Source organism: Topomyia yanbarensis, chromosome 2 (assembly GCF_030247195.1).
Source record: "Topomyia yanbarensis strain Yona2022 chromosome 2, ASM3024719v1, whole genome shotgun sequence".
Taxonomy (NCBI): Eukaryota; Metazoa; Arthropoda; class Insecta; order Diptera; family Culicidae; genus Topomyia; species Topomyia yanbarensis.
The window spans coordinates 68,628,579-68,642,330 of NC_080671.1; the positions used below are offsets into that span (position 1 = coordinate 68,628,579).

Here is a 13,752-nt window from a genome sequence, read left to right on the forward strand (position 1 = left end):
TGCCAAAGAAAAAGTGTTCCAGTGATTTTCCGCCAGTTACCAGTATATTGAGTTGTCCTCGATGTGCACCAGAAAATAATTTCTACAGCAACACTTCTTTGTTTAACTGATTTTCGGTTGCTATGTAGCAACCAATGTTGCTACGAAGCGGCCGAAAACATAAACATTGCGATCGAATTTTCTGCTCCGGTCTCATCACCGGCGGAATCGACGGTAACAGGCAGCTTCTGCAGCCAATCGTTCCAATTTTATGTGATTCCAGAGGAACGAGCTCTTTTAACAAATGTAAGTACCTAATAAATAGAATGAGTTAATTTCCTTTTCAATATTTTATCGCATAATTTTAGTGCTCGCTCAGCAAATTCCAAAGGGTGTTATTTCGGTGCCGGAGATAGATAATTTGGAAGAGCAAATATTGTGACCCCGGAGCCCAATTCGCATAGATATGGTACCTAGTTACTAGAAGGAAATTTCCTTCTGGTCACTAAGTTACGTGACTGTGAAAATAAGGCCCCCGATCTTTCAACGCCCATAATCCGAAGGCCTTGGTTAGTACAGCAGCAGCAACTGCCAGAGGATACAGTACGAAAATCAAAGGTACCAAATAACAATGAGATGGTCAACTTTACGGACAAACCATTGACATGCAGGCAGCTCTGAGACATATGAGCAACCCGGCGGCATAAGCTGATGTATTTCGAGTTTAGGGGTAGTTCACAGTTCGGGAAATGGATCACGGGATAAGCGTCGGGATTCGATCAGGGAAGGTTATGGGCCCTCCAGGCTCCAAAATCGCCAGCTATTTTCAAATAAGAGATCTTTGAAGGCGTAGGTTCGACGAATGTGTAGCACGTCGTGAATGCTTTCTTCGTCGAGAAGCCTAATCAGAACAATCATCAGCAAATAGATAAATTAAAGTGATTGCCTGCCTTCGAGCTACGACCGAAAAACTGTGATCTCCCCGAAGTTGTAGCTAGCTCATTCATTTCAAGTTGACATTTCAACCAGTAGATTGCCAATACCATAATCTGGTGCAGAAATGTTTTACTATTGCGTTTTTTATAATATAATGCTAAAAGTGCATTAATATAGTTAATCAAACGATTTATTATACTAAATATAATACACTCTCTAAGAGCATGTTCAACAGCGTTTAACCGTTATGTATCCGACGCGGTACCCGGGTACCTTTTTAGGTTTCAATTCATGAAATTCCTATGTTTTATCCATAGCTGGAAATTGAAACTTTGTGACATCTTAGAACTTCACTAATTCAAGCTTTTGGGGTAATAATATTGTTGATACAGTAAGGGGGGAGTTAGGAGGGCTCCTGAATTTTTTTACTACGTAACAGGCCGACGTGGGTATCCGGGTATCCACAAAACTGAAATACCAATAACTAAGTTAATTTCCAACCGATTTTGATGCTTTTGGGTGTTTTGGATTCAGGAACTCATCCGCTTTAGGACTTGTTAAAAATGAATCAGGCTACTTCATTCGGTTCCCGGGAATCCGGATTTCTGGAAGCAGGTTCCAGTACTGGGATACTATTTGTGAACTTCAATGGAATACTAGCAATATGGGTATCAAAATTCTTGGAATTGCTCAGTAGGCTGTATCTTGTGGTTTTGGAACCATTTGGTGATTTGACCCCGGAACGGACATTCCGGAGCAGGTTTCCGTGGGGCCGTGAGTAGCAATTCCATTCCAATTCCATTTTTCAAATTTCCATAGGGTCCTGTAACAATAAATAACAGATTTCCGAGACAATTTGAAGAGTTTTGATACTCATATTGCTAGGACATTATTAAAATTTACAAATCATACCCTAGTACTGAAACATTATCCGGGAAAATCCGGATTACCAAGCACCAGATCCATTCATCCGGTTCAATTTTATAAATCAAAAAGTGGACGAGTTCTTGAATCCAAAAAATCTAAGTGTCCAAATCGGATAAAGAAAACTATAGTTACTAGCATTTCAATTTGTGGGTACCCGGGTACGCACGTTGGCCTATTAAAGGTGTTTTTTGTTGGACACATAACAGTTAATTTTATATAGTAGCTTTAAAGTAGAACTGGAACTCAAACCACCCCAGCAAAGCGCTTTGTTTTAAAATTTTGAATTTCTATTTTTTCTATTTATTGCTTACTTTAAAACATGTTTAGAACTTTTCCAAATGGTAAAGGCATATTCGGGAGTGTTAATAACAGAAACAAATGTAACCGTGTGTGCGAACGACCTTTTGATAGTGTGATGTTAATCTTTTCATGGTCCTGGTACTGCGCAATGGACCCGATCTGGACCAAAGGTCACTCAGCGTAGATACATCCGACGTATCAGTCCGAACTGGTAGAGTTCACTATCACACTGGCATGAATTTCTGTTTTTGAATTGACTACAGCCGCACCAGGCTGCAAGGCACTCCTGTACTCGATCCTTAGATAAACATACTGTCCAGTTGATTGAATCGGACGCGACTTTGTACCAACCACCTACATTTAGAAAGACTACAAATCCCTACATACACTTGATATACATAATATCGGGTGGTCCAGCTTTGTCTTACTTCAGCGCAATTCGACTTCTTCCAATTTTTTTCGGTCCTCGGAAGAGTGGATTTGGATTGGATGGTTGGCCAGAATGTGAGTTGCACGGAATCTAACATAAATGTGTACGATCGCTACGATCATGACATCTTGTACGATTTGAGGAGCGGGGGGACCGTATTGGAGAAGGTAGTCTGCTTTTCTTGATTGGCCACGAGTTATAGGCATTCAGATTAATATTAGCGCGCCAATCACCGAGAATTTCAAGGAATATTTGTTTGATTTCTATCGAAAAATGTTTGTTGTCAAATTGTTTTTCCTTGCGTAACCAGGGGTTGTTTGGAAAAAAATAACAGACTATTAAGTGTTGCTAGTTCCATGCATTTTCTAATCAAATGTCAAATATGACCAGTCACCTGAGTCACTGAGGGGTAGTCGTATTTGCGATGCAGTGATGCCAGTGTCTAGTCGTGTCGTTGACTCGACTACTGTAAAATTCCTCGATTACTCTGGATTACTTGAAAACAAAACGAGTTCTTGTTGGAATTACTTCAGATTTTTAATTTTTTTTAAGCGGAGACTGTTCATGTTTAGCAAATTTATTGCTATTTTATTAGATACACCTTTCATACATTCTAGTTCTGCTGGATTATTCTCATTACAAGAATCCCAACGCATGTGAACCGACAACAAATTTAAAACGACTATTCGGATAAATAGTAAACTGTTGTTTGCTTGTTTTTTATCATTTCACACAATAAACATTTTTCATAAAATAAAAAAGGTAAGCGGCATGCGTCTTCCTCAGGGTTCATCTCTTAGCCCGTCTTTGCACAATTTGCTTGTAAACGACATCTATGAATATCTTGTAAATTTTAACACGCTAAGGCAACTTGCAGATAATGGAGTAGTCCCCGTAATAGGATCCGAAGCCAAGGTACTTTGGATAGTTTGTTTGCTTGAGCTTTCAACCGGGTTTAAGATTTCCATGAACAAAACAAATTAGCCGTCTGTTCAAGGAAGCGTGATTCAGCACAAGTACAGCTTGTTTTAGTGGGTCAAACTAGTCTCCTGGCTTCTGCACATTCAATCAAAATTTCACCACTTTCCACAAACTGCTTAAACTGAAGCTGTCTCAGAATCAGCCGCAATTTAGGATATCCTTGGGATCGTTAACACCCTGCCTGTAGACCATTATTTCATCGTTACGGATAGTATAAGTTGTATCGAGTCCCTCCGTTGAATTGAGCGTGGAAAGCACTCCTAATATTTTCTGGGGAAAACACAGTGTTTTTCTCGTCAAGCGACACTCGAAAGAAGGTAAATCTCGAGGAGCAGTAGGGACTTAGGAAGCTTTACCAACACCACATGTCCATCTTACCCATAGCACTTTTGAAACGACGATTTTGTGCTTCATTTTCACAACCATTTCAAACATCTTTCGGTTTGAAATTTTATTAATATTAGTTATTATGTTGATGATCTCAAATCACGGTTGGCGTACAATTTGCGAGCACTGCATCAATCGATGATTCGCATTTGCTATTTAATCATAAAGTGTCCGTCTTAGACACAGTTCTCCTAAGCCGCAAGTTAAATGTAATGTGTAATTCATATGTAAAATAAACAAAAATATTTTAAAAAGGAGAGCAAAAAATGTGAAAATCGAAAAAGGATTGGTCTTGTAGTCAGTGAAGCCAATTTTCATCAAAATTAGCACTCATCACCAAATCAAAACTGATAGTAATCCATGGTTTCGATGCACGAATATGTATACAGACGGAAACCTTCCATGGTAACCTATTTTCAAGTTGCAAACAAATCAACATCGATGAAATGCGTAACCAAGTTCGCTTGTTTGCATTCCCGCCATTCATTCATTCCGCGTGATCATTTTTCAATCTGAGTATGCTGTTCGATTCTTATCCATTCAGAAGTGAGGCATGAGATGCATAATATTTTTCGAATTCAATCGAAGTGATTGAGACAGTTTTGGCGCTCTAATGCATAAGAAGGGCATTTGAAACCTATAGTTACGGGCCTTTATGGTACTAGAGCCTCGGATAGTACTATTGATGCCAAAACATCCTCATTTGCATGCCCTAAAATATTGCAACGAATACTATTTGATTCATTCATCAAGCATCGAAAGTTATCGATTGCGATGAGAAAGTATCCATATTGGCCCGATCTTCACTCAATGCTGAGTTGCCTCTGACAACACGCAGTACAGCATTTATTGATGAATGAAAAGTTCTATTTGGCGCGTTATGTATTTGGATTTGATCGCCTACTACAAATAGGATGGCCTGATAAGCAAGGACAATTGGTTCAGTATACAACATTCAACGTTGATATGCATCATTTTAGATCAACAATATTTTCATCAATCACCATCACTGCTTGTAGTAATGAATTACTTCTTTCGATTACTTTATGAGTAACTGATTACATTGTATTAATGGTTGATTACGCGAATTATTTTAAGAATACAGACAATACAGACCCTGCTTATTATTGATTACCAATGTAATCGATGGATTACCGATTTTCTTCGAAAAATCGAAGAAATTCTTGATTAAGTGTCACTATTTTGGCTTGTTGGAAACCCCTTGGAAAAATCTTCCTGTTGGCATACTGCGTCAGGGGTGTCATTAAATTCTCTCTTGTTTTCCACGACCAGGTCGAAGATGGCTTGGTGTTCGCGATCAGATGTTCTTCCCTGCTTATTGGTCATTGCACAGTGACGTCATGTACTAAATGTGACAGGTGGTGGTCCTGTTGATTACATCTTGAATTTAGAGATTATTCATATTCTCAAAAAGATATATTGAGAAGCACTTGAAATATATTGAATCATGTTTTTGGAAGTATAAATGTTCTATGGAACGTCATACAATTAAATTGTCCTATTCCCTACTGTAGGAAAATGTATATGCAAGATCAAATAAGTGAACTAATTACTTGTTTATCAATTACTTCTAGTGTTCTCTGAATCGGTAAGTAGTTTTGCGGTAAAATTTCTTGGGAATTAATTATTAGCATTAAGCTTATTTTAATGGATTCCACATTTGTTAAGTCCAAACTGTAAACAAAAGGACCAGCACCTGTCAAATTTGTGAGGTTAAGGTATTTCATACAATGGTCAATTGCACTTATTGTTGACTAGTGTAAATCCGTTGTCATTGTTATTACCTTCTTTTCCGATATTGCTTACAGATGATTTCTGTATACTGGATGCTTCTTCCGCGCAAGGTTGTCCATGATGTGCTGTCTGATTACAATACTTGCACGTAGGAGTTTGCCCCTCATGGCTGCATAGCGTTGTTTGTTTAGTTGCAGTTCCGTGAGTTTTGAGTTTTATTGTCAAGTAGAAGGGTACAGTCTTTTCAAACCGCACCCTCACTAGAAAAACACCGTTCGGAGTACTCGGGAAGAAGTTTCTCCACGTAACAGGCGTAAGGGATTCTGCTTCTCCGTATTACGACATGCATTTTACAATTGCATGTTGTCTTTCAACCACGTGTTTTAAGTTATTCTGCAAAACGAAACGCTGCAAACGTTGAATGACATTACCACTTTCGCAATGCAGATGATGACACTGTTTGGGATTTGCAGTCCAAATATCAAAAGGCTCCAGTCTTCCTTTACCGAGGACTCTAAGTCTGCGTTGTATAAGTGCACTGCATTCGCAGAGCAAATGCTGCGATGTTTCACTTTCCGATCCGCAGATGTGGCTTGTATCGTTTGTAAGTTTACCAATCTTAATAAGACCGGTGATATCTATCCATCTATCTCTATCTCTATAAATATTAAAGTCAATGTTTGTATGTATATGATTTATAGACTCCCAAACGGCTTGACCGATTATCATAAAAAATTATACATAGTAGGCATTTGTTATGGAGCGTGTTTGTGTGCTATTGGTTGGGGATTATCCGTCCACCAAATGGCGCTTCAGAACAAATTGTGTTTAACTCCTATTTCGTTGAAAATCGCAGCAACGCGCGATGGGTATTAGCTAGTATGTTATATAATAATCATCGACGAAACCAGGTGTCGGAAATCCAAGCCCAATAAGTTTCCTCAACAAACGAGTCAATATATTCTGATTCCTCAACATACCATCAGCAATAACGTTCCATAAAGTGGTGATACTACACCATTTTAAGGATATCCGCATAGTTTCCTGGTCTATTTGCCATAATGATGAGCACATATGTCGGTTGCTAAGCATTGCGTGTATCCAGTTCGTGATTTATGAAGGTGCTCAATGACCTCATGCTACTTCCAAAATGGATTCGAAAGACACGTTGTCAAAAGCACATTCAATATCGAGAAAAACTCCTAAACCTGATTGCTTTTGTGAAAAAGATTTTTCAATGTTGTAGACAAGATTGTGTTACAGGGTGGTAGACTTCCCCCGCTAATATGCATGTTTCCAAAACTATTATCCCTAAGGTAGTGGTCGATTAAACCAACGACGTTAAGCGTTCCATTGATTGGAGAAGAAAGAAGGTCAGACTGAGCATTCCAAAGCTCTGAATTTTGCAGTTAATATCCGCCACGCTGTATGTATCCTGCTGGAAGACCACAAGTAAGAACTTTTTACAAAAGAGCGCCATTTCGCAAAAAATCTAATTATCGAAAAGAAAACGTACGTACGTCGCTTGCTATTGTCATAAGGAATTGAAAAAACTTTAGTTTTAAGCTCTAGGCTAAAAATTACAGGACATGGGTTTTCAGCCGTGGGCCATTTGCAAAAAACGCGTCTACGGGAAAAGACTGCACTGCTGTCATCTTGTGACAAAATTACTTGAAAAAATTATTTTTGAAGTAGAATATTTCTAACGTTTCAATTCTGGGGTCACGTTTCATAAATATCTGCTGAGAAATTTTCCCAATTTTTAAATGCGAATAACTTTCGTTCTACTCAGGGGCGGATCCAGAAGAAAATTTCGAGAGGTGTCTGAAATACGTAATAACCTTATTTAATGAATATCAGTTATGTTGGACAAATTTGCTTTGGAATGATTTTGAAGTAGTAACTAATATAAAATTGAAACTAATTTGAAATTTCTCAGCAAGTAAAAACATTTCGGAGGGGTTCCGGACCCCCAAGACCCTCCCTCTGGATCCACCACTGGGTCTACTGATCGAGATCGCAATATTTTTGCATTATCTTATCAGAAATACGTACACGTATTTTGTATTCAACTTCGCAAAACGTACGACCAAATACAAATTTGTATTTGGTACGACTACTATACTGCCCATAAAAGCATAAGAGTCCCATATGGATTTTTGTCGAAAATGAGTTATCTGTTGGATTATATTCTGTATCACCATTGCATCACAATGCACAAATAAGATTACAAGGTTTGTTTAGAAAATATCGAAAAAAATACCAAAACATGTTTGTCCCATCCATAAGACTCAATGAGAATGTAAATTTTCAACAGCGTTTTTCTCGGCTTGCTGTTTTTCAATACCTCTGATGCTTTTATGGGCAGTATAAATAAAGCAAAAAATGATTTTTAGAAAATCCTTCGAAAACGACGAAATTTGCTAGCCTATTTCAAGGAGAGCCGTCAAAAAACAGCATCTAAGCGTTTCATCACATACAGAAAAGTTATTAATACAGGTCACGCGTACTCGTTTTGTATCAGTCGGTGCACTTGCCAAACGTGTAATATGTTGACTGTATTATCCAGACGGCACAATAAGCGGTAGACGCTAGGGATTTTTGTCAACGTTGGAATATACACACATTCGTACCCAAGTGACTCAATCAAATACGAGTAGTTTACAGTAGTAGTTAGGTATTCGTCGCTCGAATATTAAACTCACAACACCATGGCTATATCGTCCAGGCGGTACCATTGTTCGTGTACATGCAGTGTTTCGGTTCGCACGGCGGAGTGAGGAGCGCACAATAGACTGCACAAGTGCACACAGCATGGCAACGGGTGCAAGTTTTACACTGTTTACCTGTGTTCGAGGTGATGTTGCCACTGCCGAAAATATATACCGTCTACTTCTACTACGGGGTTTCGGGAGTGGTGGCATTGACTTGTACACAGTTGGACCGTGTGGGGCTTGAATGTTTTTGATTTGCAATGTTTTAAGATTGAAATTAACACTGCATGATGCAAAATGTATGTGTGTGTGTTGCGTTGGTATAAATTTATTTATTTTTCTGCTTGTGTGTGGGTTGGGTTGATACTTGTTCTCGGCGGTTTGATGGTGATTATACTATCGACACTCACATTTCATTTTTCGAATATGCGTGAGGCGTTTTCCATCACTGAGGCATCGGACAGCAAGCTTCTGTATGTAAGTTTTAGTTGGCGAGAAGATTGAGCTATTTTAGAGCAGTTTCAGTTTGTTTAAAAAAAATGCGAAACCAATCTGTAGCGAGTCTTGGTAGTTAATCCAAGAGTAATGCCATCTGACCAAGATAAAGGACCGATTGGATTTTTTTTGCTTGTTTGCACGCGTTAGTATTTTATATCAATCGGGTTCCTTAGCGTGTGTTCAGTAGCATAGTGCTTCCTCTCCGGAAGTCGCACTGTGCAGTACTCAACCTTTTTTAAATCCATACGAGTTCGTCTTTGAGCTGCAGACGGTCACATAAATATTGATAACAACGCGACTTCTGTAGGGTAGATAGAGATGAAAGTTGTTAGATGAAAGTAGAAAACTTTGACGGACTAAGTAGCTGTGCTAGGTTCTTGCTTCGAATTTGAAGCTTTCTTTAAATTCAGTTTGGTACTGTTGAAGTATATTTTTGCTCTTGAACTATCAATAATTTTTAAATTAAAAGCAGGTAATACCTGCTTTTAATTTAAAAAATGTTGATTGTTCAAAAATCTACAACCGTAATTCCCCATAAGCACTGATCATGTTTAAACGTTTGAATTCCAATCAGCAAACTTCAACTTCACAATTGAAACGAATACAGACCTTAGCGAACGATGCTCAAGATTAGTGAAATAACAAATGTGGGGGGAAAACATCATAGCAGCCTTTGCTAAAATCGCGGAAACTTCAAACTAAATATGTCTGCTGTGCGCCGGCTTCCTTTTGTCGGAGCCACAAGAAGACTATTGGCAACAACCGCCGCCCCAGGTCCCAGTCAAGACGGCTGCAGTAGCAACAAGTCGGAGAACTTGGTATGTCCACAGATCAACTCCCACGTCCAGGCGGCAATAAATGAACAGATCAATGTCGAGTATGGAGCAGCGTACACTTACCTTTCGATCAGCTTCCATTTTGCAAAGTCCAACGTCGGTCTATTGGGATTTTCAAGTATGTACTGATCAGCAGTAATTCCCGTTCGACTTTCCTTAATTATCTCTTTGTTTCAGAATTGTACCGAGCTATGTCTGTGGAGGAAGTCGGTCACGCAAATAAGCTAGCGAGTTATCTGCTGGAGCGCAACGGTTCCATTGATCTGCGCACGATTCAAAAACCTTCCAGCTGTAGTTGGAGTAACATTGGGACCACCATGAACGAAACCGTTCGAATGGAGAACACCGTCTCCGAAGCGCTATCTCAGTTGTACCGGATAGCCGAGAAACACAACGATCTGGTCACAACAGATTTCATCGTGAGTGAGTTCTTCAAAGAGCAAATCGATGAAATACGGACCCTTTACCTGCTAATAGCAAAGTGGCGAACATTGGAAAAGGCCCCGGACGGAGCTTTTCAGCTGAATAGGGAGTTACTAAAAAAACATGAATCCGACTAATTGTAGTTTCTTACCATTCTAGAAGAATATTTATTTGTAACCTCATTTGTCAAATTTGTATCAAATTTTAGTTAAAACATTGCACATCAGCCCTAATTAAAATTGGAATATTGGAATACTAACCGCCTAGATGATATTTTATTCACGTTTTAAAGGTAAAACTTTATAGCTCGAAGTTATCTACCGAGCTGAGGGTTGTTTCAATTAACAAATTAAAATCAAGCTCATTCAGACTAGCTTTAGCGGTCAGTAAATCCAGAAAACAGTCCAGTGGTTCCTGCATCTTCTGTACGGCACTCATCTGTTCGCCCAGATCTGTTGATGGATTAAATTAATACACGATAGTTTTAAATAATCAAATTTACTTTATAATACTATACCAACATTCACTCAATACGAATGAAACTTAAACAAGTGTGTAAAAATAACATGCTGAAAACTTAATATTAAAGTTACTGCTGAAAAACGGTTTTAACAAACTTTGAAAAATTTGAGATGCAATAAATAAAATGTTTATCTAGAAAAATGTAAGCTGATAACATAACCACCAGAGCTAGTGCAACATAAACGGCGATGATTATTGAAATGATGATCAAATTCCACCGCATCGACGGTTTGCTCGGCTGATTACAGCTCCACTTTGGATTCCCGAACAGAACACAGGGCGATGAGGATTTGTTCGGTGGCTCCCGACAGTCTAGTTGCATGTTGATAGCATTCAGCTGACCGTACGTACAGGTACAATCCGTCCGTCGAGTGGACAGTGGCGATAAGGAACTCAAAGATGAGACGAGTGAAGATCGTGACCGTGAACACGATGATAAGCAACGAAGGCACAAGTTAGCTAGAAACATTTGCGAAGGTGCGGTTATGAGTTTGATTAGCATTAGCTGTTAGTATGAAGTACAATAACCAAGCATGCAGCGGGAGGACAATTGAGAAATTGTTCAACGATAGTATCTTATGGGGTCTTTCCCATGGTTATGCTCCTCTGTTTCATCCATACCTCGCTAGTTAGAAGATTTTTGGTTTCGTTGATGACGAGTCGCACTTCTACAGATGATGACGAAGACATACACCATCAGACAGAAGGACCTTCGACCAGGCGAATCATGCTGATCAGCATAAAATATCATTTGCTACACTAATCTATGAACCCTCTTAAGACAGATGTTTAATTCCAAAGTGGAATGTCTAGAAAGTAAGATTGTGACATTCTACTAAGTCGCCCAAAAAGTTTTGCTTTTAAAAATTTTAAGTACTAGAACCGATATTCTTCACGATAAGCAAAGATATCTATATTAGCGCTGCTACGAATCTAACGACTTACATCTCTATACACCAATCTTCGCCGGGTTTCTCATCCTTCTTGGTGATACTCGCTCCTAATTATCTACTAGCTGGTGCTGAGATTTTCCCGGCGGCGTAATTTCTCCCAATACCGATGCTCATTTTCGTGAACCATTAAGTTCTCAGCCACTCTGATGTAGAGATCACATACGGTGAAATTACTCTAGACAATGATAACCATGATCATGCAGGAACTTCAGAAGGTTACTTTCCCATTCTGCCTATTTGTAGAGAATAACATACACACTTAATTTTTTCTGCCGAATCGCAGCTTTTTTCGCAACTTTTGCCGAAATCTTAACAGCTGAGATCTCAGTAAAAGTGACGTTTCATAGCCAATAGACTCGGAAAATATTTTACTGAAAATCAGCAAACAAATCTTACTTTACTGAGATATCAGTTTCTAAATTTACTGACTACACGGCTGTTGGGAAATTACCGAACTGAATTGAGTGTGTAAAAGAAATAAAACGAACCTTATGTAGAAGAATATTAAACTTTCATTGACTCCTACCCCACAATCATACAATGTACAGTCGGGTCTCCTACTACGCGGATTCCGACTACGCGGATGTACCCGCGTAATAGGAATCCCATAGCTTGTGGGATTTCGACTAATTGGGGCTGTGGCCGAATATTTCGTCAGCGTTAACATTTATCGCCCTACATTCTTTGGCGAAATTGTTGTGCTTACTTTGACCTACAATTTAGAGTAATTTGATATCCAATTAGTTGAGAACTGTGCCGCCAGGGGTGCTTTAAAAGAGAGTAAATCAATCGAACCTCTCATCGTGACTGTTACTATCGTTGAATGGGTTTAACATTAAATATTTCGAAATACTGATTATTTTGAAAGGTGGTGTCTTAGGAAGATTTGTCCAGAGAGTCAAGAGCTCCTGGATGGTGGAAATAATACCTCGGAACAAGCATGGGAAAAATCGCATCGTGAACCGATCCTTCGCGCTTCGCAAGCAAGCTTTCTTCAGTTGTAATGCATTCTGTTAGCTTCGAAAATGATACCTAGCAACCTGTCGTTACGGACACATGCGATTCAAAGCTATAACAACCAACGAAGAAGCACATCAGTTGTGTTTTAATTCTTTCCTTCCCCAACACGGATGGCTTCGTTCGCGAAGCTCTTCTCGAGCGGTTCGCGATTTGCATAGGATTTTCATTATGCAGTTTTGTTTCATTTTCATATTCGCACAATATAATTAATACTTGGAAAACCATATACCATTTTAAAACTAGCTGGTAATCAATGGTTTTAAAAATTTGCAACAATGCATTGCTAACAAATAGGCCGCAAGGAACTTCAGTAGATCAAATTGCTAGTAGTGTATCACAAAACTACCCATAACGCGATCTGTCAGCAAAAAAATCCAGTGCAAAAATAGGTACTATGTTTTAATCATGCATGAAGAATCCTTTGTGAGATTCGCGAAGCTACGTGACAAACATTCACGAGCGAAGAATTGACGCTGCTCTTAAATTTTTTAAGCTTCATTTTTTATTCGCAGTTTGCCCATCTAGTGACCTGCTCTGAAGTTATTAGACTTCTCCCTTCGTGCGTTAATTATGGTTAATTAGTGAGCACAAAATTTTGACTACTTTGTGATCCACAGTTAGGCTCGGAATTATCTCACCAGGCGGTGCTAGTGCGAATGCAAATGTTCAACTAATATCAAAATCATTCTTCATCTGAATAGCGAGAATATTTAGAGGGGTACTGTCTCCAGTAAAGTTGCTCAAAAAATCAAAGACTACCAGATGGTGACAGGTTAGTTTGGGATACTCTCACTATGTGGCGCTAGTGAGCGTACCACATTTCAGTACATTATACAATATGATACATCTCAAAAGACTAACAACTTAGAAAGATGGGGTTTTCGGCAAAGTTCTAGGGGAGGTCAAGGGCTACGCGATTATGAACAAATCAAATTTAAATAGACCCACCAGGCGGCGCTAGTGAGCATGTACTATTTTTCAAATTCTATATATCGAAATCATGATAATTTAGAAGTGTGGTGTCTTCGACAATATTCATCAACGGGTCGAGTGCTGCACGAAGGCGAATAGATAATTTCAAAATTTTACCA

At 39.0% G+C, this 13,752-nt stretch overlaps 2 protein-coding genes across 4 annotated transcripts in view; one reads left to right on the forward strand and one right to left on the reverse strand.

Annotated features, from left to right (window-relative positions):
- The first annotated feature begins 129 nt into the window (after window positions 1-129).
- LOC131678329 (ferritin heavy chain B-like) lies at window positions 130-10,306 on the forward strand. Of its 2 annotated transcripts, XM_058958392.1 has the most exons (4): window positions 130-285; window positions 348-597; window positions 9,482-9,861; window positions 9,921-10,306. In XM_058958392.1, exons 3-4 carry the CDS (start codon window positions 9,612-9,614, stop codon window positions 10,301-10,303), a joined length of 633 nt encoding a protein of 210 aa, XP_058814375.1. In that variant the 5' UTR covers window positions 130-285; window positions 348-597; window positions 9,482-9,611; the 3' UTR covers window positions 10,304-10,306. The 2 variants fall into 2 exon arrangements, with proteins under 2 accessions (XP_058814375.1, XP_058814376.1); XM_058958393.1 differs by lacking the exons at window positions 130-285; window positions 348-597 and adding an exon at window positions 8,712-8,886 and having other exon boundaries at window positions 9,447-9,861.
- The window catches only part of LOC131678328 (protein pigeon), a 22,117-nt gene continuing 18,668 nt past the window's right edge, over window positions 10,304-13,752 (reverse strand). Inside the window, exon 6 of one of the 2 annotated variants that reach the window (XM_058958391.1) lies at window positions 10,304-10,618. In XM_058958391.1, the coding sequence (XP_058814374.1) occupies window positions 10,467-10,618 (152 nt within the window). In that variant the 3' untranslated portion in view covers window positions 10,304-10,466. Of the gene's footprint in view, window positions 10,619-10,740; window positions 11,148-13,752 lie in introns of those variants that run through there. The other variant, XM_058958390.1, reaches the window with a different exon arrangement.

Bases quoted from the DNA above. Each gene is read 5' to 3' on its own strand.
- LOC131678329 (XM_058958392.1), top strand. From the start codon at position 9,612: ATGTCTGCTGTGCGCCGGCTTCCTTTTGTCGGAGCCACAAGAAGACTA. The intron at 9,862-9,920 runs GTATGTACTGAT...TCTTTGTTTCAG, and splicing joins CGGTCTATTGGGATTTTCAA to AATTGTACCGAGCTATGTCT.